The 25,591-nt window shown below is 49.7% G+C and overlaps 2 protein-coding genes across 4 annotated transcripts; one reads left to right on the top strand and one right to left on the bottom strand.

Annotated features, from left to right (window-relative positions):
* The first annotated feature begins 1,524 nt into the window (after positions 1 to 1,524).
* Positions 1,525 to 9,996, top strand: LOC106550143 (uncharacterized). Of its 2 annotated transcripts, XR_001313637.2 has the most exons (4): positions 1,525 to 1,753; positions 4,546 to 5,544; positions 6,499 to 6,561; positions 7,538 to 9,996. XR_001313637.2 is itself a non-coding variant. In XM_014067958.2 (3 exons), the coding sequence occupies exon 2, from the start codon at positions 4,570 to 4,572 to the stop codon at positions 5,521 to 5,523; it is 954 nt and encodes a 317-aa protein (XP_013923433.2). In that variant the 5' UTR covers positions 1,525 to 1,753; positions 4,546 to 4,569; the 3' UTR covers positions 5,524 to 5,544; positions 6,499 to 7,109. The 2 variants fall into 2 exon arrangements, 1 of the variants encoding a protein (XP_013923433.2); XM_014067958.2 differs by lacking the exon at positions 7,538 to 9,996 and having other exon boundaries at positions 6,499 to 7,109.
* Positions 9,997 to 13,129: 3,133 nt separating this feature from the next.
* On the bottom strand, positions 13,130 to 23,850 carry SNX15 (sorting nexin 15). Of its 2 annotated transcripts, none has more exons than XM_087705390.1 (8): positions 23,673 to 23,850; positions 22,385 to 22,420; positions 19,447 to 19,567; positions 19,145 to 19,260; positions 17,847 to 18,039; positions 16,982 to 17,128; positions 15,503 to 15,778; positions 13,130 to 13,885 (listed from the first exon to the last, which is right to left on the bottom strand). In XM_087705390.1, exons 1-8 carry the CDS (start codon positions 23,769 to 23,771, stop codon positions 13,779 to 13,781), a joined length of 1,095 nt encoding a protein of 364 aa, XP_087561516.1. In that variant the 5' UTR covers positions 23,772 to 23,850; the 3' UTR covers positions 13,130 to 13,778. The 2 variants fall into 2 exon arrangements, with proteins under 2 accessions (XP_087561516.1, XP_087561517.1); XM_087705391.1 differs by having other exon boundaries at positions 15,503 to 15,748; positions 23,673 to 23,848.
* Positions 23,851 to 25,591: the final 1,741 nt, after the last annotated feature.

The raw sequence follows: 25,591 nt of genomic DNA, 5'->3' as shown, positions 1-25,591 counted from the left end.
GACTTTGGAGGTCATCTAGTCCAACCCCCTGCCCAAGCAGGAGACCCTACACCAGTGATGGGCAACCTTTTTGGCGTGGTGTGTCAAAAATTGGCAAAAAATCGAGCATAGATTCTTTCATCCTCGGTGGCCGTGCAGGAGCCGAGGATGAATCGCATGAAATCCTGTGCGTGTCACCCCAAATGGCTACGCGTGTCAGCACTGACACGCGTGTCATAGGTTCGCCATCACTGCCCTACACCATCTCTGACAGATGGCAGTCCAGTCTCTTCTTGAAATCTTCCAGGGATGAAGCTCCCACAACTTCCAAAGGCAACTTCTGTTCCATGGGTTGATTGTTCTCCCTGTCAGGAAATTCCTCCTTATTTCCAGGTTGAATCTCTCCTTGGTCAGTTTCCATCCATTATCCTTTCTCTGGCCTTCAGATGCTTTGGAGAATAGCTTGACCCCCTTCCTCCTCTCTGGGGCAGCCCCTCAAATATTGGAAGATGCTCTCCAGTCTCCCCTGGTCCTTCTCTTCCCTAGACTAGCCATGCCCAGTTCTTGCAACCATTCTTCATATGTTTTAGCCTCCAGTCCCCTGATCCTCCCTGTTGCTCTTCTCTGCACTCTTTCTAGAGTCTCAATCTCTTTTTCATAGTGTGGGGACCAAAACTGGATGCAGAATTCTAGGTGTGGCCTTACTAAGGCTTTATAGAGTGATACTAGTGATCTACATGTGATCTGGATTGTATCCCTCTGTTCATGCAGTTTAGAATTGCATTGGCTTTTTTGGCTGCTGGCTCCTATTTAGCTGGTTGTCCACTAAGACTCCAAGATCCCTCTCCCAGTCACTGCTATTAAGCCTGGTTTCACCCGGTCTCTATATGTGTCCTTTGGGTTTTTCTTGACTTTACTTTTCTATACATTGAATTTCATTTGCTTACGCAAGGGCCCAGGGTTCAAATCTGTCGAGATTCATCTGGATCTTGAGCCTATCTTCTAGGCCCTAGAATCTAGGGTGTTGGCTATTCCTTGCCAGTTGCTCCATCCCTGGAGGCTTTTAAGAGAATGGAGAATCTGTCAGAAATGGCGTAGGGTCTCTTGCTTGGGTGGCTGGGTGAGGGTTGGACTAGATGACCTCCAAGGTCCCTTCCAACTCTGTTAAGCAGGACCACCATCTACACCATTTCTGACAGATAGCAGATTTAATAGAGTTGGAAGGGACCTTGTGGGTCATCTAGTCCAACCCCCTGCCCAAGCAGGAGACCCTACACCATTTCTTGCAAATGGGCAGTCTATCTCTTCTTGGAAAGGTCCCCATTCCTCCACCCCACCCCGGGTCGATGCAGTGGCCAAACCGAACAAAAAATCCGCCTCTCCCACCCATCCCCACAAGCCCTCCACTCAACCCTACAGAAGGGAATCTCTCCTGGGGGTGGAGGAGACATTGCCCCCCCTCCCAGCAATCCCCGCCCTTCCCCACCCATAGGCGTTCCCACGTGCAACGCGCGTCCACTTGTGGTCGTGGGAACGCCTCCTCGGCCTGGCTTGGGGGGGGAAGGGGGGGAACGGGTCTGTCCTCTCCCACCCCCCATCCCCAAGTCACGTGAACCGGAGGAAGGACAACATGGCGCAGTCTTAGGGAGCTTCACCGGGAGGAGAGGAGAGGAAAAAAAAAGAAAGGAAGAGGGAAAAAGGAAGAAGGAGAGAGAGAGAGAGAGAAACAAAAAGGGCGGGGGTCTTTGCATTGCACAAGAAGGAATCCAGCCCGGTGAGTTGGGGCTTGCTGGGGGTGGATGCTGCAATGGCCGAGGGTCGGGGGTGTAAAAGACCACCACCCCCCTTTTTGCAAATGGACCCCCATCGCGGCTTGGGCCTCCCCCCCCCCTCCCGATGCAATCCGGATCTGCAACGGGGCCTTTGCTCCGGGACTGCGGTACCCATCATCCTCTCCTCCGGCCTCCCCCGCGCTGCTGCATGCATCGCCCCCTCCCTCTTTGCAATCGCCTCCCTCTCTCTTCACGCCTTTCAAGGCAAAGTTTGTGTGTGTGGGGCGGGGGAAGCCTGGCCTCCACCCTCCGCCCCTCCAGGCAAGGCCCACTTCAGAGCCCATAATCCCCAGCCAGGAGGGTGGTGGAGGATGGATGTCCAAGCAGTTGGACGGGGAACGGGACGGGACATAAGAGGGGGAGGTGGGAGGGGAGGGAGGGAATCTGGGGAGGGGGGGTCCTTGGGCTAAGTTGGGCCCAGATGTGAAAAGGCTTTAAAATGGAGCCAAGCCTTGGGTTGAGAGTCAGGGGGATGATGAGCCGCATCATTGGGATTCTGTATGTTCCAAAGGCTTGGCTGGTTGAAGCGGTGTGGACTTCATTTCCCAGAATTCCCCAGCCAGCATGCTATAGATGGATGGACTTAATTTCCCATAATCCCCCAGCCAGCATGCTTTAAGATGGGTGGACTTCATTTCCCACAATTCCCCAGCCAGCATGCTTTAAGATGGGTGGACTTCAACTCCCAGAATCCCCCAGCCAGCATGCTTTAAGATGGGTGGACTTCACTTCCCAGAATTCCCCAGCCAGCATGCTTTAAGATGAGTGGACTTCAGCTCCCAGAATCCCCCAGCCAGCATGCTTTAAGATGGGTGGACTTCATTTCCCACAATTCTCCAGACAGCATGCTTTAAGATGGGTGGACTTCAACTCCCAGAATCCCCCAGCCAGCATGATTTAAGATGGGTGGACTTCAATTCCCAGAATTCCCCAGCCAGCATGCTTTAAGATGGGTGGACTTCAACTCCCAGAATCCCCCAGCCAGCATGCTTTAAGATGGGTGGACTTCATTTCGCAGAATCCCCCAGCTAGCATGCTTTAAGATGGGTGGACTTCAATTCCCAGAATCCCCCATCCAGCATGCTTTAAGATGAGTGGACTTCAATTCCCAGAATTCCCCATCCAGCATACTTTAAGATGAGTGGACTTCAATTCCCAGAATTCCCCAGCTAGCATACCTTAACATGGGTGGACTTCAACTCCCATAATCTCCCAGCCAGCATGATTTAAGATGAGTGGACTTCATTTCCCAGAAGTCCCCAGCCAGCATGATTTAAGATGGGTGGACTTCAATTCCCAGAATTCCCCAGCCAGCATGCTTTAAGATTGGTGGAGTTCAACTCCCAGAATCCCCCAGCCAGCATGCTTTAAGATGGGTGGACTTCAATTCCCAGAATTCCCCAGCCAGCATGCTTTAAGATGAGTGGACTTCAGCTCCCAGAATCCCCCAGCCAGCATGCTTTAAGATGGGTGGACTTCATTTCCCACAATTCTCCAGACAGCATGCTTTAAGATGGGTGGACTTCAACTCCCAGAATCCCCCAGCCAGCATGATTTAAGATGGGTGGACTTCAATTCCCAGAATTCCCCAGCCAGCATGCTTTAAGATGGGTGGACTTCAACTCCCAGAATCCCCCAGCCAGCATGCTTTAAGATGGGTGGACTTCATTTCGCAGAATCCCCCAGCTAGCATGCTTTAAGATGGGTGGACTTCAATTCCCAGAATCCCCCATCCAGCATGCTTTAAGATGAGTGGACTTCAATTCCCAGAATTCCCCATCCAGCATACTTTAAGATGAGTGGACTTCAATTCCCAGAATTCCCCAGCTAGCATACCTTAACATGGGTGGACTTCAACTCCCATAATCTCCCAGCCAGCATGATTTAAGATGGTGGACTTCATTTCCCAGAAGTCCCCAGCCAGCATGATTTAAGATGGGTGGACTTCAATTCCCAGAATTCCCCAGCCAGCATGCTTTAAGATGAGTGGACTTCATTTCCCAGAATCCCCCAGCCAGCATGCTTTAAGACGGGTGTCAAACTCGTGTTGTCCTAACGTGATGTATCATGACTTTCCCCCCCTTCGGTAAACTGGAGGTGGGCCTGGCCAGCAAGTGATGCATCTGGCCCGTGGGCCGCAAGTTTGACACCCCAGCTTTAAGGTGAGTGAAATTCACTTCCCAGAATTCCCCAGCCAGCATCCTTTAAGGTGAGTGGACTTCACTCCCAGAATAGATGCTGCAATAATGTTTTGTAAGTCTGAGGACAGGTCATAAGTCACTGTCATAACTTCAAACTGCTGAAGGAATGGTTATAAGTCAAGGGCTAAATATGGGTGGTTACAGCTGAGGATGATGGGACTGAATTGTCTCATAGACAAGGTGGCGTTAAATGATTGAATGGCTTATTGACAGCTTCCTAAAATCCAATGATTGTGCATGGATAATAATTGGGATGACGCCAAAAATTGTGTCTACCAGCTTGCATTAAAATGGGTTGGGAAAAGAATGCCCCAGTTCACACAACACAGGATGCCTGAATTAACCTGGTTTGTACAACACCCTGAACAAGCCAAAGAGACCAGTGCAGCAAACGAATGCAACACAACCACCCCCAACCAAGATTAAAACAAGCCAGCCTTGTGTGGGGGCAGTCTTGTTCCACTGACCGGGGATAAGTGTAATGTCTGAACGTCTTTGGATTCACTCTTTTCCTCTTCTTCCTTTCTCCCAAGGGATTCCTGGAAGGTGGGGCCACCATGGTGAAGATCTTTGTTGGGGGGCTTTCTCCTGTGGTCACCGCCGAAGAGCTGCGGAAGCTTTTTGAGCAGTACGGCCAAGTCAACGAGTGTGACATTTTGAAGAATTTTGCCTTCGTCCACATGGAGAAGGAGGACGAGGCCCATCAGGCCATCAGCACCCTCCACAAGAGCGAGTTCTATGGGACCCACCTGACGGTGGAGTACGCCACCTCCAAGATCCGCAACGCCACCAAGATCTACGTGGGGAACGTCTCGGCCAAAGCCACCACCGCCCAGATCCGCCAACTCTTCGAGCGCTTTGGCAAAGTGGTGGAGTGCGACATCGTCAAGAATTTCGCCTTCGTCCACATGGCCAAAGAGCGGGAAGCCATGGACGCCATCTTGCACCTCAATGACACCCCGCTGGAGGATCAGAAAATTTTTGTCACCCTCTCCAAGAGTAATAGTTCCCTCCGGGCCACCAAAGGGGCCTCTGTGCCCACCCCAGCCACCCCGACGTCCAGCTACTACTTCTCCAGGGGACGCGTGCCCACTGCACCGGCCACCTATTCGCCCTACTGTGCCCGTGGCTGGTATGATCGGGAGTATTGTGATCAGTACACATACGAGCTCTACGACCGAGCACGAGCGGCGTATGACCGAGCCCTACCGTCGGCCCCAGCAGCCTACAGAGAAAGGAGCCCTGTGGGGCGGAGGACATCTACTACCCCTACTGCCGTAGTGGCCCAATACACTGACCCCTATGCTGCGGTGGCGGCTGCAGCGGCCGCTGCCGCGGCCATGGCTGCAGCAAACCAGACATACAGCCAAGCCTACAGCCAACCTGGGTATGCCGCCGCTTCGGCTGCTGCAACGTACTCTCAGTACAGTCTAGGAACTGCCTACAATGTGGCGGAGTACTATGAGAGGTACGCCAGCGCTTACGCTGACCAGTACGCCCAGACGTTCTGAGGGCGCTGCACCCTTCCAGTTGTAAGTGTCTAGAGATGCTCCATTGCATGGGGGCCCAGGGAAGGGAGCCCGGGAGATGGGAGGGATGTTCCTTTTTCTGCTCTCTCTGTCCCTGCGGGAGAAAAATAAAAGACAGGACCAAATTGATATGGCTGATCTACAATAGAGTTCCCCAACCTTCCCGGCTTTGCGGACAAGCAGGAGGGGAACAGCGGGATGGTTGTGTACAAGTGGCTGGCGAGCGCATGGGCGTGAGTGAAAGAATCTCCATTTGTGGAAATGGCAAGCGCACATGTCCGCCGCTCGGGCAAACGCAGCGATGTGCATTGTGCTTGCTTTCTGCTCACGCAAATGGAGATGCGCGCACATGGCCGCCTGCCACTTCCGTGGCTCGCTTCCAAACGGTTCAAGGCCCAGGAGTGGCCTGCGGCCTGGGAGTTGGGGACCTCTGATCTAGGAGTCCCCCAAGGCATTCGTGTCCATCCGCCTTTCCTGGAGGTGGAAAACCAGTCTAGAACAGTGATGGCAAACCTTTTTGGCACCAAACTGCCCAAATTGGAATGTGCGTAGATGCGCACTGGAGCGCCAGACATATGAAGACCAACTGTAACCATCATATCTGTAACCATCATAAATACAGGCCAGATGCCAAGTGCTGGGATTTTGATCACGTGACCATGGCCAAGTGCCGTTGTAATTTTGAACGATCACTAAAGGAATGGTTGTAAGCTGTGAGTACAGGTCCTAGCTGAGGAGCACTGTAGTTTAGCAGTTTCCAGAAGACCCTAGGTTCCCCCTCTTGTTCCCACCCCCCCATGATATCCCACGGGTCCAATTTGGGCACATGTGTCATAGGTTCGCCATCATGGGAGTAGAGTAGAGTTTGCTTCCAGACAGACAGTTGTGATTTCTGGGGTCAACGCGGTCATCTTGCGATTCATATGTACCCCCTAAACTACGTAGATTTCTTTACAGGCTCTTCCTGGGCAGACTCGGGGCGATGCCTCCTGGCCGACCAGCCGAGCACTGACTTCCAAGGTTGGTGATGCTGCATTTTGTGTGCTCCTCCTTTCCTCCCCCCCCCCACTTCTCCTTTCTCTTCCTTCCTTTTTTCCCTTCCCCCCACGTTTCGATCCGATCCGGTCGAAGAACTGCCACGCCAACCCCGCCTTGCGAAACTGCGATGGGGCCGAAGACGGTGTTGTCCGTTGTCTGGTTTTTTTTCCGAACTCTTCCCTCCGGCCCGGAATGCCGCAGACCTTTGCACACAACGGCTCCCCCCTTCCGCCAGCTCCAATCTTTGCTTGCTGTGTGTTTTGCGTGCTAAGCTTCGATTCCCTACCGCCGCCGCCACGATGCCAGCCTCTCTAAACCAGGCTTTTGGGTTTTTGGGTTTTTTTTTGCTTTGCTGTATTCTTGGGTGCTCCCTGGTTTGATCAATATCTTTTCTTTTTTTCCCCCGTTGATTTGTTCTCGTTTTAATTTTGTACAACCGGGTTAAACAAAATGGGGTCGTTGGCGGCAAGTTGTTTGCTTCCCCCCTCCCTGGTTTTTAAGATGTGAACGATTAAACGGCTTTCACAGAACCTCCCGCGTCCGCCTCGTCAAATGCGCATTGTAATCGTCCCCTCCTTCGCCTCCTCGAGCCGACTTCACCTCTACCGCCTGCTGCCCATTCCTGTCTGCATGGGACCGAACGATCCGGATTTGCCGCGTGGTGCACACCTTTTTGCGCGCTCCCACCGCCTCCGCCACCCTCCTCCCCTTCGCTTTCCAGAAAGAGGGCCCTCTGCACCGCCGCCTCCTTCCCCGCCAGGGGCTGCTCTCGCCACTAACCCCCTCCCCGGCAGGGAGAGTCGGCCGAACCGTTACGCAGTCCGAAGCCGTGGTCTTGTGCGAATGCCGGATTCCGTCGCTTTTGGGTTTGAGACTAACCGAACACTGCCAGGCCACTGATGCTGTTTAAACCCTGTTCCCCCCTCCCCCTCATTGATTTCTCTTTCTCTGTGGACAGCTGTTTCTGGAAGAAGCCAGGAATTTTGGAGGGCCCCCCCATCTTCCCAGCAGGCAGAGCTGAACCGAAACCACCCGGCGCCTTTTGTTCTGCTGACAAGAAGCTGCTTCATCTACCCAAGGGAAAATATCCTGTCCTTCTGTCACACTCTTAAAATAGGCACCGGAAAACACAGAACGGGGTGTTCTGAAAATGGCCGTCCTTCTCTTGGGTTCTTGATGTTCTCGGAGCTCGGAGAACACCACGATCCAACAGTTCAGTTCTGAGTGACAGCTCTTCCCCAACAGTTGGGATTGCTGGTCTGGTATCCTGTATCAATCCTCCCCCTTCCCAAATCCATTATGAGCCACAGTGGCACAATGGTTAGAGTGCGGTACTGCAGGGCTACTTCTGCCAGCTGCCTGCAATTTGGCAGTTTGAATCTCACCAGGCTCAAGGTTGACTCTGCCTTCCATCCTTCAGAGGTCGGTAAAATGAGGACCCAGATTGTTTGAGGGCAAGAGGCTGACTGTAAACTGCTAAGAGAGGGCTGTAAACAACTGTGAAGTGATATATAAGTCTAAGTGCTATTATTGCCCCTCCTTCCTTCCTTCCCCTCCTTCCTCCTCCCTCCCTGTGGTTAAAATACAAAATTGTAATCAAACCTTTCCCACAGTTGGAGTTCGATCCTGACCAGCTCATGGTTGACTCAGCCTTCCGTCCTTCCGAGGTGGGTAAAATGAGGACCCAGATTGTTTGGGGGCAAGAGGCTGACTCTGTAAACCCCTTAGAGAGGGCTGTAAAAGGACTGCGCAGCGACTTATACACAGAGGTGGTATTCAGCCAGTTCTGACAGGTTCTGGAGAACCGGTAGTGGAAATTTTGAGTAGTCCGGAGAACCAGCAAATAGGCTGGCCCCGCCCTCGCTTCCTACCAGCTGATCTTCTTTTGTTGCCCTGGACAGGAGAATGGAGCTGAAAAGCAGGGTAGTAGGGTGGGGAGGGACTGGGGATTTTGCAGTATCCTTGCCCTGCCACACCCACCAAGCCACGCCCACAGAACCGATAGTAAAAAAAAACACAAAGGGGGAGATCCCCCCCCCAAAAAAAACACAAAACAGTAAGAAAGGGAGGAGAACAGGGAAAACCCTGGGGAAAGTTCCTGGAATAAAAGTAAATACCCTTGCAGTGTGGATTCTGGGCAACTGAATGGAGCTGACTATTTACTGGCCAGATACCGTCCCTGTCGCCAGTACAGAGTTTCATTCAGCAGTCATATCCTCATTGTGCCCAGAGAGAAAATGTCTGCCTCTACCTAGGATACAAATGATTGTTCAATGAGACAAATGAACGCACACAGCCTCCAAAGACAAGGCTTGGCTCCCACAACTCACTAACCCACTTACAGGTTGTGTGAGCCCAGCCTAAAAATAAATCCCACCAATATATATCTAAGTACTATTGTACTATCTCGGTTCATTTTCCATGCGCTTTGGAGGGCCCAGTAGTTAGTTTATGGCTCAGGATACTGTGCAAAGCTCCCAGATGGGATATGATTTATTCTTATTTATCTCCTGACTGTAAGAGATTCTGGGCAGCTTAACAGCATAGGACATGTACAACTAAAAGAAGAGCATGGACAACTATAACAGAACAATGGAGTTGGAAGCCAGGGGTGGGCTGCTGGAGGTCCGCAGGGGTTCAGGAGAACCTCTAGCTAAGATTCTCTGCAGTTCGGACAACCCCCAAATCCCACTCCTGGCTGGCCCCGCCCATGCCTCCCGGAGTTCCCACGTGGCCTGTTTTGGATGCAGGTAAGTGCAAGGCGCACACGGAGGCGCGGAGTGGTCGAAAAACGGCCCTATCAGAAGTTCGGGAGGGCCTTGGGAGCCTGGGGAGGCCGTTTTCACCCTCCCGGAGACTTGGGGGAAACTTCCAGAGCCCGGGGAGAGAAAAACTCCCCATCCCCCTGGTGCAGGAGGCCGACTAGGCAATGCCCACCATGGCCACGCCCACCCAGCAACCGGGCAGAAAACCCCTTGCTAAAAAAATTTGAAGCCCACTACTGAAGATGCCTTGGAGGTTTTCTAGTCCGAGGGGTTCCCCCAATTTAGCAACTTTAAGACTTAATGGACTTTAAAGAGAGATGGGGGATGTCAGGCATACTTTCTACTGTGGGAGAATGGGAATATAGAGTTGGGTGATGGGTAGCCATAACAACATTCTTTCTCAGAAAGTCAAGGTCACATTTGTTCCTGCACTTGGCCGGATGTCGATAGGAGTAAAATCTGTCTTCATGGCAGTGGAAGATGGGACCACAGGATGGATTTGTGGGTGTTGGGGCAAGATCTTGAACTTTCAACTGGGTGGGAAAACCTGGAGGCTTTCGGATTCGGGTTTCCCCAGATGTGCCAACATGGCTCTTTTAAATAAATGGAATTTTGAGGAACCTCTCGCCTCGGATTCTTATTTTATTTGGGATGCTATTTCGAACCCTGACAGAGGACACATTTGGGGTACCAGATAAATCTGGGCCAAGGTTGTCCTGAATTCTGGGAGTTGAAGTACGCAGGTCTTAGAGTGGCCAAAATTGGCAAAGGTCACTCAACCACGTCAAGACATCAAGATTTGTCTCCAAGAATTATTGCACTTTCTCTTTATATTTTGCTTCCCATCTGATAAAGGCTACCATGAATGGTTTTCGCCCACCCGTGATGGAGCACCTGATCGATTGTTCTCACTGTCAGGAAATTTCCCCTTAAATTTAGGTTGGATCTGTCTTTAATTAAAGCTTCCCCCCCCCCCCCCCCCCCCGTTACTTCTTGATCTGCCCTCGGGTGTTTTTGGATTTAATTTTAAACTCCTTTTTTCTCTTCTAAACTTAGTTTCTGCTTTCACTAAGTCCCTCTCAGTGCCCAAAACTGAACCCAGAATAGTCCCTGATGAAAATTCAATAAAAACAATTATTTCTAATTTGGAAACGAGATCGCCTTTGTCTCTTTTGCAGTTTTGCATCACACCGCTGGCTCCCATCCAGGTTGCAATCAAGGATATTTTCCCTGAATATCATGGCTATTCACTACCCTAAGTGAAAAACTTTGCATTTGTCACTGTTAGATAAACAAATTAAGAGTTAGAAGGGACCGTAGAGATCTACTCTCTCTCTCTCTCTCTCTCTCTCACACACACACACACACACAAGCAGGAGACCCTACACCATTTTTGACAGAGGGCACTCCAGTCGCTTCTTGAAAGCCTCCAGGGAGGAAGTTCCCACAACTTCTGAAAGCAACTTCTGTTCCGTTGGTTGATTGTTCCCACTGTCAGAAAATTTCTCCTTATTTCTAGGTTGAATCTCTCCTTGGTCAGTTTCCATCCATATTATTCCTTGTCTGGCCTTCAGGGGCTTTGGAGAATAGCTTGACCCCCTTCCTCCTCTCTGTGGCAGCCCCTCAAATATTGGAAGATGCTCTTCTGCCTCTGGTCCTTCTCTTCCCTTGACTAGCCAGGCCCAGTTCCTGCAACTGTTCATCGTATGTTTGAGCCTCCAGTCCCCTCATCATCCTGGTTGCTCTTCTCTGCACCCTTTCCAGAGTCTCAACCTCTTTTTTATAGTGTGGTTAGGTTTCAGCCACCCTAATAAGACTATTTTGCATCTTATTTCTGTCTTCTAGGGTATTTGTTATCTCGCTTAATTTTCTGTCCTTTACAGATTTCATACAGATTCTCTCCATCTCTTCTTCCAAATCTTTAATGGGAATATTGTGGAGTAATATTTTCTGTGGTAAACCACTTAATACTTTAACTGTTATGATGAAAAGCCATTTAAAGAACTCCTTTTTACAGCAAGAATAAATTAAGGTAAAGTTTCCCCTCACACATCTCTGCTAGTCATTCCTCACTCTAGGGGGCGGTGCTCATCTCAGTTTCAAAGCTGAAGGGCCAGCGCTGTCCAAAGACGTCTCCATGGACATGTGGCCGGCATGACTCAATACCCCCGAAGGAACACAGAACGCTCTTCCCTTCCCACCAAAGGTGGTTCCTATTTTTCTACTTGCATTTCTTTATGTGCTTCCGAACTGCTAGGTTGGCAGAAGCTGGGACAAGTCACGGGAGCTCACTCAGTTATGCGGCGCTAGGGATTCAAACCGCCAACCTTCTGATTGACAAACTCAGCGTATTAGCCACTGAGCCACAGTGTCCCTTTTAAGAATAAATTAAATAGAGTTGATTACTTCCATCATACAGTAATCCTTGACTTATGACCACAACTGAGCTCAAAATTTCTGTTGCTAAATGAGGCAGTTCAATGAGTTTTGCCCCATTTTACAACCTTTTTTTGCCACCGTTGTTAGGTGAATCACTGCAGCTACGTTAGTAACACGGTTGTTAAGAGAATCTGGCGTCCCAATTGGTTTTGCTGGTCAGGTCGCAAAAGGGGATCACGTCACCCCCAGGAAACTGCAACCATCGTAAGTGTGAGTCAGTGGCCAAGCATCTGAATTTGGATCATGTGACCACGGAGATACGGCAAGAGTTGTAAGTGTGAAAGCCATAGGCCACATTTTTCTGTGTCCTCATGATTTCTAATGGTCACTGAAATGAATGATTGTACAAATGAATAATTGCAAACCGAGAAGTACCCTTTATTTAACTTGCTATTGCTAACAACTGTGGCAAGAAAAGGCGGAAAAACTCACTCAACAACTGCCTCACTTAGCAACAGAAACTCACTTAGCAATCATCAATTCAAATTTATGAGAAATTTGGTCCCAATCATCATTGAATAGTAAACTTTCTCTCCACAGCCGATCTTTTGATTGGAAATTCAATCATTATCATTTTGAATCTCCACTTTTTTTGTATTGTACTCTTCAAAGAGATGAATCAGCTTCGAATTGCGGCAGGGGGTGTCCCAACACATTTGGGGAAGGCAACAGAGTCACCTTAAACAGTATATATGTATTGTGTCACAACCCCTGGTATGCCCAAATATGGGAGGGAGCATACTGCTTCCCTTTTCTGTCTATCGGCTCACTCTGGGAGCCATCCAGGCAGAAAGCCATTTTTTTTATGTTGCCTTGTTACATTTGTGTTACAAATTATACATATATATATGTGTGTGTATGTGTGTGTGTGTTGCACAATTACAACACACACATAGACACATATATATATATATAATTGGCTGTGTGTGTATATTCCAACATAACTCCGAGCAATTTCAATCAAACTTGTTACACAAATGACTTACTCTCTGGGAACAAATACTGTGGGGGTAAGACACCCCTAAAACCCCTTGGGGGTTTAACTCTGTTAAAATGCAGCCTGTTGTGCCTTAAAACGGCTTCTACTGTACTGCTGTAAAAATGGCTTCTACTGTACAGCACATTGGGGTTGCAATTGTAACGGCGTCACAGTACTCCACAAGGGAGCTGCCTTTGATAAGGGGGAAAATCCAACAATAGAAATTACATTTGGTCCGGACATTTTGCCCCTATAAATAAATATCCGGGTAACATCGGGCTATCGCCTGGTAAATAAATAAATGTGATAAATGAATTGGAAGGCGTTCCGGTGAAAATATGCAGAATTATTTTTCTCCCTGGCCCAAAACATTTCAGACCTCTTTATTCTCTTGCCTTTCATTTTTGGAAAAGGAAAAAAAAAAGATATTTTTGCCCGGTGATCTCAAATATTCTTCTCTCTCTGGGATTGTGTCGCTTTGAAAATCTTCAGCAACTACTGGACCATGGGCTCAAGAAAGGAAGGCACTTCTTAAAGAGGAGTGGCAGAAATTTAAAAAACGAAAGAATTCCTTCTTTAGGCTTTGCATTCACACAAACTGTTTGCTTCCAAGTGTTTAACGCGCAGGGAGTTGGGGAAAACCTCCGAAGTGGAATCAAGTGAAACGGGAATTTCCACATTCAGACAAAACGCTTGCGTAAACCGAAGCCCTTTCGGTCAACCTCGACATCCCCCCGCTTCCCCCCCACCAAAAGGGAAGAGAAAAGTTATTTTTCGCCCGGGCTTAACGTTCCGAGCCCGGGATCGAGGGTGGAGGATTGAAAAGGGCCCAAATGCACAACAAAAGCCAATAATTCAGCTGCAGGGGGCGGGGGGGGGGGGATGTACAAACTTGTTTTAGGTGTGAATTCTGAACCCATGACAAAAAATGGCCTCGGGAAAATGGTCAGAGGCTGTAACCCGGGTCTGTGGGCAGTGGGAAATAAATACAAGGCGACTCCTGGCGGAATCGGAAGTCACAGTTCCAGGTGCTTCAAATGTTGCTGGAAGATCTCTTCGGCTCTCTGAAGGTATTCGGCCGTCTTCTTCTTCACCGCTTCCCTGCGGGATGGATTGGGATCACCTGCGAATGGGAAGACATTAGATCTCTTTTTGGACATCATTTAGCGACCCTATAATCCCTTGCGGGGTAGAGTCTGGGCAATTGAATGGAGCTGAGTGTTTTACTGGCCGGATGCCTTTCATGTTGCCAATGTGGAGTTTTGTTCGGCAGATAATATTCTCATTGTGCCCAGAGAGAAATATCAGCCTCTACCTGGGATCAAACTCACAGCCTCCCGATTGTGAGGTGAAAGTGCCACCTCTAGGCCACCGCACCCCTCACTTGGACTCTGGAATCTGGCCAGCAACCCCCCCTTCCCCAAATGTTAAACAGCAGCTCGAAGCATTTAGCAGAATACAGGTAGTCCTCAACTTACAACCATAATCGAGTCCAAAAATTTATCTTGTTAATCGAGATTTTTGTTAAGTGAATTTTGCCCCATTTAACGACCTTTCTTGCCTCGTTTTTAAAGTGAATCAACGCAATTGATAAGTTAGTAACCCAGTTGTTGTGAATTGGGCTTCCCCACTGACTTTGCTTGTCAGAAGGTCGCAAAAGGGGGTCACGGGACACCCCCTGGGACACAGCGACCGTCATAAATGTGAGTCAGTTGTCGAGCATCCAAATGTAAATCACGTGACAACTGTGGGGATGCTACAACGGTCTTCCTCTGTGTGGGAAATGGTTCTGGGTCAATTTTTTAGTGTCATCGTAACTTTGGATGGTCACTAAATGAACCATTGTAAAACGAGGACTACCTATAACAGGTGACCAGGGGTTACAGCTTCTAAGAATTGCCTTCTCCTGGCCTAGAAACAATGGCCACATTCGCACCACACACTCAAACCACACAAAGCTTAACACTTAACTTTGCACGACACAATAAACTTGGTTAAGTGTTGAGCTTAGATAATGGTTGTATTTTTTTCCTTTTTTCCTTGCCTATTGCACCAAACCAGCATGTTGATTTGGAGCCGTATTCGCACCTCGCACACAAACCAGGATTACTAAAAGACGGAGCAGCCAAGGTACCTGGATTAGACTTTGGTTCCAGCTGTGCTCAGCACTTATCCAGGGACCAAACTTCTCCCCAGTTGTTCTGACCTAGAGCAGACTCCTTGTCCCGATAAAAGCCCTTTCATTTAGGTCAATTTCCTCTCCAGCAAAGTCCCGGCAAACAATCTTTTAAGAGATTTCACAACTACAGACTTGGAGAGCTGCCAGGCCGATATCTTGCAAACTCCACGCTGTAGCAGCAATTCCTTGGCAAGAAGTCAGGAGCAGATCTTCACCCTAAGGAATTGAACTAACTGTCTCCTGCAAACTCCACTCCCCTTTCGCTCCTCTTTATTCCCTATTAGGAGGGGCCATTCACCGGCCACCTGTGGCTTTACTCCCAAGTTGACCCTTGTGCCTTAGCTGTTCCCTTCTCCTGGCAGCTCTGCGCATGTGTACACTGGGAACAGGCTCCAGCTGTTCTTCTGCCTCACAGATGTCTGACTCAGAAGGCAACTGATAACTGTCAGACGGCCCTGGCCCCCTCTCTGCCTCCGACACAGATCCACTGGAGGGCCACAACACCAGTTTGGGGAAAATCCCAGAAGCTAAAGAGACGCCCTCTCCCCCAACCCAACCTACCTTGCAGACCCTGAAGGAGCAAGTCAACCCCACTGCGGTAGCCGTGAAAGGCACCCGGATAGTCCTTGGAGGCTTCACACAGCACAGCTTGCCGGATCCTCTCCGTCGCTTGGGGCAGATACTTGCTGCCTTCTGCCTCGGGCTCCTGCGTCGTGTCTGCGCTGAGAAGGACTTCTGGTTTGGTGGTCTCCGAGGCCTCCAGAGAAGCCAGGCCTTCTCCGTGGGAGAGACTGGTGGCAGTAGAAGCTGGACGAGAACGGATGGGAAGATGCTCAACTGGTTTGAGAAGGGGATGATGGCCAGAAGATCAAGAAAGATGATAAATGGAGGCTAAATCGTATGAGGAACAGTTGAGGGAACGAGGTACGTTTAGTCTGGGAGTCTCCAAACCTTGGTGACTTTCAGAGTTGTGGTCTTCAGCTCCCAGAATTCCCCACCTAGGATGGGGAGTTGAAGTCCAATTCTGGGAATTGAAGTCCACAAGTCTTAAAGTTACTCTTCTGACCTGGCCTTCCCCAGCAGCACAAAACCGAGTCCTCGTCCCGATAAAAACCTTTTATTTAATTGACAGTGACTTCCTCTCCAGCAAAGTTTTTCCTCTCCCATGGTCTTTCAAGACGGTTCCCAATTACCCACCTTTCTCAGGCTTGGAGAGCATCCAGGCCGATATCTTTCAGACGCCGCAATACTTGGCAAGAATGCAGGAACAAACTAATGATCTCCTGCAAACTCCACTCCCCTGTTGCTCCTCTTTTATTCCCGATGGGAGGGACCATTCATCGTCCACCTGTGGCCTTACTCCCGAGTCGACCCCTGTTCTTTAGCTCTTCCCTTTGTTTGGCAACTCTGCGCATGCGCACACTGGGAACAGGCTCCAGCTGTTCTTCTGCCTCACTGATGTCCAACTCCGAAGGCAGCTGATAACTGGCCCCCTCTCTGCCTATGGCAGAGAGCCCTCGTCCGAGCCTTCCCCAGACTCCAGGACTGGCCCATGTTCCTCCCCAACCTCCTCATTGTCCGAGTCTGCTGCCAGCTCTGCTGGCGTGCCACAACAAGGGGTTGGACTAGAAGACCTCCGAGGTCCCTTCCAGCCCTGGGATTCTATGTTCCATGGGGAGATTCCCCCCATTATCCGTGTCTTGGCTCACAGACCACCATGCCTGGGCATGGAGAGAGGATAGCAATAGCAGTTGGATTTAGCAGTTAGATTTATATACTGCTTCATAGGGCTTTCAGCCCTCTCTAAGCGGTTTACAGAGTCAGCATATCGCCCCCAACAACAATCTGGGTCCTCATTTTACCCACCTCGGAAGGATGGAAGGCTGAGTCAACCTTGAGCCGGTGAGATTTGAACCGCTGAACTGCTGAACTAGCAGTCAGCTGAAATGGCCTGCAGTACTGCACTCTACCTGCACTCTACCCACTGCGCCACCTCGGCTCTCATGATGTGCTGTTAGTGGGCCTTCATCTCCTACTTACCTTCTTTGGAGAAGGGGTCGAAGAGGGCTAATTCTTGGACCGATAAGAGGCAGTGGGAAGGGGAGTCGTTCCTGGCTTCTTCCTCCTCTTCCTCCCGGAAGGCAAAGAGGGCATCTAGGTCTTGATCCAGAGTGTCAGAGGCCTCCACTGTGGTGGTAAAAGCACCAGTCAGTAGACGCAGGAGCACAACTTCTAGTCAGCTCCCATCTGGGGTGGAGAGTATGGAACCTGAAGATTCGGGTTCCCGGTGGTTGCAGGCATGCGATTCATCACAGCAAAATGCAACTTTAAGATGAGTGAACTTCAACTCCCAGGATGCCCCCAGAGAGGAAGAAGGCAGAAAAAAGAAAAAGGGAAGGATGGAGAAAGTGAAAGAAGGCAGAAAAAAAGGAAGGGGGAGGGAGTGAAGGAAGGAAGGAGAAGGAAGGAAGGAAGGAAGGAAGGAAGGAAAGAAAGAAATGAAGGGAGAGAGAAGGAAAGGAAGGGAGAGAAGGAAAGGAAGGAAGAAGGAAGGAGAAAAAGAATGAAAGGAGACAAGGAAGGAAGGAAGATAAAGAAGGAAGGCAGGAAAGAAGGAAGGAAAGGAGAAAGAAGGAGAAAGAAAGAAGGCAGAAAAAAGGGAAAGGAACGAAGGAAGAGACGAGGAAGGAAGGAAGATAAAGAAGGAAGGCAGGAAAGAAGGAAAGGGAAAGAAAGGAGAAAGAAGGCAGAAAAAGAAAAGGAACGAAGGAAGAGACAAGAGAGGAAGGAAGGAGGAGAAAGAATGAAAAGGAAGGAAGGAAGGAAGGAGGGAAGGAAGGAAGGAAATGCTCTGTTCAACCTTTCTCATTTTGCCATCAAGAGCCTTAAAGGGGGGGGGGGGTACCTTGGTTCTCCATTTGGGGCTCAGAGGCACCATCTTTGCTGGCTGCCCCCGGCTTGGGGTCCAGCAGCCCATCATCCTGAACCAGACCCAGTGCCTCCTCGCCCTGCTCGACTCCTGCCGCAGGCACCGGGATGAGAGGGAGGGGCAGCGAAGGCGCCTCGCATTGCCTGGCACTGCTCTGCCCCTCTCCGCCCTGCAAGGACAAAGCAGGCCTCTGCTTTCACACAATCACACAAGGCGGTTTGTTTGTTTGTTTAGTTGGGATTACAGCTAGTCCTCCATTTACAACAGCTTGCTTAGTGACGGTTGAAAGTTACAACGGCACTGGAAAAAAAGTGACTTTATGACCATCTTTCACACTTACGACCATGGCGGTCACATGATTTACATCCAGCTGTTTAACAACTGACTCACAGTTATGACGGTCGCAGTGTCCCGAGGTCACACGATCCCCTTTTGCGACCGACTTGACAAGCAAAATCAACGAGGGAAGCCGGATTCACTTAACCACGGGGTGACTAGCTTAACGATGGCAGAGATTCACTTAAAAGATGTGGGCAAGAAAGGTCGCAAAACGGGACAAAACTCACTGAACAAATGTCTCGTTCAGCGTCCTAATTCTGGGCTTGATTGTGGTCGTAAGTAGAGGACTAACCTGTATTTATTTATTCACTAGCTGATAACCCGATGTGGCCTGGTATTTATTTATCCTAATCCTATATTAGACAGGAAAAGCCCAGATTTTGTTGAAAATGTCCAGGCCAATCATAATTTCTAATGTTAAATATTCCCCCTTACCAGAGGGAGCCCCCTTGTGGAGTACTGTGAAACTGTTACTATGGCAACTCCACTGCACTGTAGAGTAGAAGCCATTTTACAGCAGTACAGTAGAAGCCATTTTAAGGCACAACAGGCTGTATCCTAACAGAACACACACTCTAAGAGGTGTTAGGAGTGTCTTACCCTCACAGTATTTGTTTCCAGAGAGTAACTCATCCGTGCACCAAGCTTGGTTGAGATTGCGCGAGGCGTTCCAGGGTTATGCTGGAACGCGCGCGCATGCGCGCGCACACACACACACACATTTATATAGATAGATAATGAAATTTATTTGCCACCCATCTCGCATCCAGCGATTCAGGGTTCAAGGACTGCGGTAAACTTTGTAACCCTGGCAAACCATGATTGCGCAACACAGTCATTCCCCCTGCCCCCCTCCTTCCCCACCCAAGGTGGCTCTTGATCTCTGGGTTGCCACGCGGACCCAAAATAAACACAGAATAAATAAATGAAGGTACCCGGAAGAATTCCTTCAGCTGGGGGCTGTTATTTAAGGCCGGGATGTGTATGGTGAAGCGCAGCATGTCTTCCGCTGCTTTCCTCCGTTCTTCAATGACCTCGGGGTCAAATCGGCCTGCGGAAGAATTGGGAGCAAGGTTTAAGAGATTCCTAACGGCTGGGGATTAGCGGCGTTGTAATCCCCGGAAAGACAACCAGGGGAGGAGGGTTGGGAGGGGAGGAACGGAACAGCTCCCCCAAAAGTGGTGGTTCTTTTTTCCTGGGCTGCAAAACTGGACGAGGGGTTGTTATGGGGACTCACCGAAGACCTGAGCCCGCGGGAAAGCGGGGAAGTCCTCCATGCGGCGGAAGAGGTTGCGATGGGTGTACGCCAGGTCTGCATGCAGCTTCTTAAAGTCGCTGTATCTTTTCCAGACCACGATCTGCGAAGAGATTACAACAGCGGAGAATTTGTGGCTCGGCTAAGTTTTCTCCAAGCAGGGACTCCCTGCACGTCTGAAGGGGTTCTGACCCAGGTCCCGCAACACGACCAACCCTCTGAAGTGAACTCAAAGATTCCTTTATGAGGAGCGATGGCGGCTCCGGCAAAAAGTTTCTCTCTCACTGCAGGGTAACAAGTCTAGCTGGCCGGAAGATGAATCGTTGTCTGCCACATCTGTTCATTTCCGTCCCCTGTCTTTGATCCCCAGAGCTCGGGTGGGGCTTCACTAGCAGCAGTGGCTCTTCCCTCCCAAGGACCAACCCATAGATTTCCATTGCTCTCCTCTCCTCTATCTATTCATCTCTGCCCCCTGCCTTTCATCCCCAGAGCTAGGGTGGGGCTTCACTAGCAGCAGAGGTTCTTCCATCCCAAGGACCTGCCCATAGATTTCCTCTGTTCTCCTCTCCTCTGCCTTGTGGGATCAGGCACTGGACCCAGCTGTTCCTCCTCTTTCTCATCAGCCACCTCCAGACCTGGGGGCTGTTGACTCTCCATCTGAGGGCTGATGGACGGCCCAGGCTCTGCCTCTGCCCCCCCCCCTCTGTGACAGCTCCTTTCCCTCTTCCCCCTCAGAGCTCTCAGGTTGCCCTAATGCTGATCCTGACTTCTTCTCCGTCGATTTGGCTGTTGGAAGGATCGGCGGCCGACAGGCCATAACAGAAGGTGTTGGTGAGAGGTAGTGTGGTATATCTAAATTTTGGCAAACTTTCAGATGGATGGACTTCAACTCCCAGAATTCCCCCAGCCAGGCATGTTGGCTGTGGAATTTTGGGAGTTGAAGTCCATCCATGCTGGCTATGGAATTCTGGGAGTTGAAGTCCACCCATCTCCAAGTTGCTAAGATTGAGAAACGCCATTTCCGTGTGTTGGGGAGATCTCATTTCTAGCCACTCCCCTTAGGTATAGAACCTGCCTTTCAACAATCTACCTCACAGGGCTGTTGTGATGGAAGGACATAGAATGATAGGGTTAGAAGGGACCTTGGAGGTCTTCTAGTCCAACCCCGAGTGTGTTAGGCAATCCTATACTATTCCAGACTTTCTTTGAGCTTATTTGGATACATGTGGTTATAGAGAGAATAACAGAACAGAATAATAGAATTGGAAGGGACCCTAGAGGTCTTCTAGTCCAACCCCCTGCTCAAGTGGGAGTCCCTATACCATTCTGGGCAAAAGGATGTCCAATCTCTTGTTGAAAACCTCCAGTGATGGAGCACCAACAACTTCCAGATGGAAGCCATTCCTCTAGTTCAGTGGTTCCCAAACTTGGCAACTTTAAGACTTGTGGACTTCAACTCCCAGAATTCTCCAGCCAGCTCTGCTCTGTTGGCTGGAGAATTCTGGGAGTTGAAGTCCACAAGTCTTAAAGTTGCCAAGTTTGGGAACCACTGCTCTAGTTGATTGTTCTCTGTGAGTCAACCGAACATAGAATGTGATCATAGAACATAGAAAAGGGAGGAGCCCACTATTTGCTTCCTTAATGGCAGATAAACCCAGCAAATTAACTACTCGATGTATTTACTCTGTGGAAGTATCTCCTACTAGGACAAAAACCGCTTTGTTCCTAGAATGCATCATTCTTGCTCAGATTCAATCCCTTAATTTTTTGTCCCCCGTGAAATCTGCTTTTCTCTCTTTGGCTTCTTTACTTTTTAAAAACAGCATTTATTAAATTTTCCAACATTTAAAAGACAAAGCAGAAATTTACACTTATAGCTTTTATAATAGCAATAGCAATAGTTAGACTTATATACCGCTTCATAGGGCTTTCAGCCCTCTCTAAGCGGTTTACAGAGTCAGCATATTGCCCCCAACAATGCGGGTCCTCATTTTACCCACCTCGGAAGGATAGAAGGCTGAGTCAACCCTGAGCTGGTGAGATTTGAACAGCCGAACTGCCGAACTGCAGTCAGCTGAAGTAGCCTGCAGTGCTGCATTTAACCACTGCGCCACCTCGGCTCATTTTGATATCTTTCGTAACTATCTTATTTACAAAAAAATCTATCTCTGTATCACTATCCTAAGTTATATGCTTATTTTAAATACACTCTCTATATCAGTGTTTCTCAACCTTGGCAACTTGAAGATGTCCGGACTTCAACTCCCAGAATTCCCCAGCCAGCATTCTCTATATTATACTTTACTGCTTTTGCCATAAGTTTTACGTTTACTCTCAAGCCAGGAATATCCTCAATTCCAAATTTGATAGTACTCGGTTTCTTCCCTCTCTTTCATTTCCATAGACAGTCTATCCATTTCTGCACATTTATAGATTTTTTACCCCTTATAATTGGACCTGGGGGAGCATCTGTTTGTTTCCAATTGTGTGCTAAAATGATTCCGCTTGGGGTTAATACGTGTACTATCACATATTGCAATTTTTTTCTCCATTTTCCCATCAAAGATTCCCAGGAGGAATAATTCCGGCTTCAACTCTATCTTCTTGTTCAGTTATCTCTTCGAGCCACTTTATTATCTTATATTTTCTAAAATTGGGGCAGGTCCACCACATGTGATAGAATGTTCCCTCTTTTTTCTTTTGCTTCTTTAATATGTCTCCCTTAGCAGCAGAAATTTTGGTCTCGATTGGGGTTATAGGTTATAGGTTGAGGACTGCCTTTGTTCTGTAAACCAAGATTCATGTTCATATTAAGTTGAGCCAGGCGTGTGGCTCCACCAGCCCACCCCCTCATCACAGGACAGTGTAGTTGTGTGAAGGGGTTTCCCTTGCCTTCCCTCGGCAGGCTGAGTCCACGTACCTCCTTGGTATCATCCGGATTGGTCTTTGAAACAAACTGGAAGGGAAAAAACAGATAAACAGGAAGACAAGTCCATCGGCGCCTTGCCAAGTTTTGCCCTCATTGATGGTTGAGGAATGCCAGGAATGGCAGAGTCTAGGGAGGGGAGAGGGCGGTGGCCCAGAGCAGGAGGCCGGCTCAAGGCAAGCTCTCCTGCATGGCCAGATGCTCTCTGGGGGCCCCCAGCAATTGCAGCCTGGGGGCAGAGTTCTACTCCCCCTGCCCAATCTCCCCCATTGGCAGCCCCATGGCACCTGCATGACACACACACATTAGTTCAAAGCAAGCTCCCTCCTGCATGTCCAGATGCTCTCTGGGAGATCCAGCAATTGCAGCCTTGGGGTAGAGACCCCCCCCCCCATCTTTCCCCAAATCCATTCACAGGCAGCCCCATGGCACCGCCTGGCACCTGCATTACATACACATTAGTTCAAAGTAAGGTCCCTCTTGCATGTCCAGATGCTCTCTGGGGGGGCCCCAGCAATTGCAGCCTGGGGGTAAAGATCCCCCCCTGCGCCCAATTTCCCCCAGACCCATCCACTGGCAGCCCCATTTCACCGCCTGGCATTTGCATCACACACACACACACACATATTAGCTCAAAGGAAGGTCCCTCCTGCATGTCCAGATGCTCTCTGGGGGGCCCCAGCAATTGCAGCCTGGGGATAAAGATTCCCTCCCCCCCATCTCCCCCAGACCCATCCACTGGCAGCCCCATTTCACCGCCTGGCATTTGCATCACACACACACACACACATATTAGCTCAAAGGAAGGTCCCTCCTGCATGTCCAGATGCTCTCTGGGGGCCCCCAGCAATTGCAGCCTGGGGATAAAGATTCCCTCCCCCCCCATCTCCCCCAGACCCATTCACTGGCAGCCCCATGGCACTGCCTGGCACCTGCATTACACACACACACACACACACACACAAACACACACGCACGCCTCTGCCAACGGACAGGCTGGGGAGACAGTGGGGTGGGTGGGTGGGTGGGAAAGCAGCCCCCAAACCCTTTTGCAAAAAAAAAAAATGAACAAAAATGCGGAAGGGAAAACCAGCGCCTCCTCCCTCCCCTCTGCCCCGGCTCTCTGCACATGCTCCTGAAACCATTCCCTCCTTTACTTCTCTGGCTGCATTTGCTCGGTTAGGGGGCGGGGGGGCAACGCGGGGACCCCCCTAAACACACCCACACCCGCCCGGCCTGGGGAGTTGGGAGGGGGGGCTTCTCCTTGCAACCCCTTCCTCACTTTGGCGGTGACTTTGTACTCGGTGTAGCCCTTGGGGTGGCTGCGGGGGTCGCTGACCGCGTAGGAGCGATGAAACTCCTCCTTCGCCCGGCGGGACATGTTCGGCGACGCGGCCCCTTTAAATCCGGGGCAGCGGCCAAGAGGAGGAAAGTCCGCGCGCCGCCGAAAGGGAAAGGCTCCTGCAGGGCGCATGCGCATCCAGCCCTTCCCTTGCCTTCCTTCCCATTAATCCAAGGGAGCGTCTGAAAAGGACCAACCTGGGCGTTCGGCGTTTAGGGACCGTATTGGGGAAAAAAAGCATAGTTCGCTTAGTGACTGTTCAAAGTTACAACCGTCTTGCATGCTTACGACCGCGGCAGCATGGGGGGGAGATCACGTGATTTGCACTCGTTTGCTTGGCCACTGACTCACAGTTATGACGGTCACAGTGCCCCTTTTGCAAAATCAGCGAGGGAAACCGGATGCACTTAATGACTAACTTGAACGATGGCAGGGATTCACTTAACAGATGTGGCGTCGCGAAGCGTGAATCCAACCATTCAACCAGCTCGACTGCCACAAGAATGCAAGATGGTTTGTTTGTTTGTTTGCTCTTTGGGGCTGTGGTTTGACTTACAATGGTTTGCTTAGCGACTGCTCAAAGTTACAACGGCACTGAAAAAATAGTGACTTACGACCATCTTTCACATTTTATGACCGTGGCAGCATCCCACGGAGGTGGGGAATGCTGGGAAGTTGGGACTTGGGGGGTGGATTTCGACTCCCAGAATTCCCCGGATTGTGAATTGAAGGGGCGGGATGCGAATCTTGAAAATAAATTAATAAATGCAGGGAATCCTTGATTTACAGCTGCCCTTGAACCCAAAATGCCCGTGGCTAAGCGAGGAAGTTGGTTACGTGAGCTTTGCCCCATGTTATGACACTTTCTGGCCACCGTCGTTAAGTGAAGCACAGTTGTTGGACCAGTTAACACGGTTGTTAAGTGAATCTGGCTTCCCCACTGGCTGCAAAAAGGGGATCGCATAACCAAGGGAGGCGGCGGCCGTCATAAATATGAGGCGGTTGCCAAGCGTCCAAGTTTTGATCATATCACCATGGTGACGAGGCTGCAGCAGTCATAAGTGTGAAAAGCGGCCGTTTTTCCCAATGCTGTTTGAACTTGGAATGGTTACTAAAATTGTCACTAAATGAATTGTTGTAAGTCGAGGACTTTCTGTATGCCAAAGACCACTGTGGAAGAGACAAACTGCTGGCTGGGGAATTCTGGGAGTTGAAATCCATCCATCTTGAAGTTGAGAAACACCGATTTAAAGATAGCCAAACTGGAAAACGCTGACTTATTCCAACTTGCACCCAAATCTCTTTTATTAGGGACGAATAACACGGCGTTGCCCTGATATTTATTTATAGGGGGGAAATGTCTGGACGAAACGTAATTTCTAATGTTGGATTTTTCCCCTTACCAGAAGGAGCCCCCCCCCCCCTTGGGGAGTACTGTGAAGCCGTTACCATGGCAATTCCACTGCGCTGTATAATAGAAGCCATTTTACAGCAGTACGGTAGAAGTCGTTTTAAGGCACAACAGGCTGTATCTTAACAGAACACAAGGGATGTTAGGGGTGTCTTACTGCCCATAATATTTTTCTCCAGAGAGTAAGTAATGTGTCAACCAAGTTTGGTTGAAATTGCCCCAGAGTTATGCAGAGGGGCGTGTGCGTGAATGAAAGAAAAACATAGAAGATGGGGGAAGAACTTTTGAAATTGAAAATATGTTTTCCTGCTTCTAGGATTGAGTAAGCGGATTTGTTGCCCTCTGCAAAAATAGGATTATGGGTTATTCCAATGTTCTTAAGAACTTGGGGACGGGAACAGTTATGCAACATGGGAGAAGATTATTTTTTACAACCATAAATAAAGGA

This window comes from Thamnophis sirtalis, unplaced genomic scaffold (genome assembly GCF_051295495.1).
Source record: "Thamnophis sirtalis isolate CommonGarterSnake01/CBP01778 unplaced genomic scaffold, rThaSir2_p1.2 scaffold_2, whole genome shotgun sequence".
In the NCBI taxonomy this organism is placed as follows: Eukaryota; Metazoa; Chordata; class Lepidosauria; order Squamata; family Natricidae; genus Thamnophis; species Thamnophis sirtalis.
Note: the sequence above shows the minus strand (reverse complement) of the source record. Positions and strands in the feature narration are given on the sequence as shown.

What these genes read in the sequence shown, in the direction of transcription:
- SNX15 (XM_087705390.1), bottom strand. Translation starts at nt 23,771, where the DNA reads ATGTCCCGCCGGGCGAAGGAGGAGTTTCATCGCTCCTACGCGGTCAGC. An exon ending in ATCCGGATGATACCAAGGAG is followed by an intron (nt 19,568 to 22,384) that starts GTACGTGGACTC and finishes ATCTCTTCGCAG; the next exon opens with ATCGTGGTCTGGAAAAGATA. An exon ending in GCTCCTTCAGGGTCTGCAAG is followed by an intron (nt 13,886 to 15,502) that starts GTAGGTTGGGTT and finishes TCCCATTCGCAG; the next exon opens with GTGATCCCAATCCATCCCGC.
- LOC106550143 (XM_014067958.2), top strand. Translation starts at nt 4,570, where the DNA reads ATGGTGAAGATCTTTGTTGGGGGGCTTTCTCCTGTGGTCACCGCCGAA.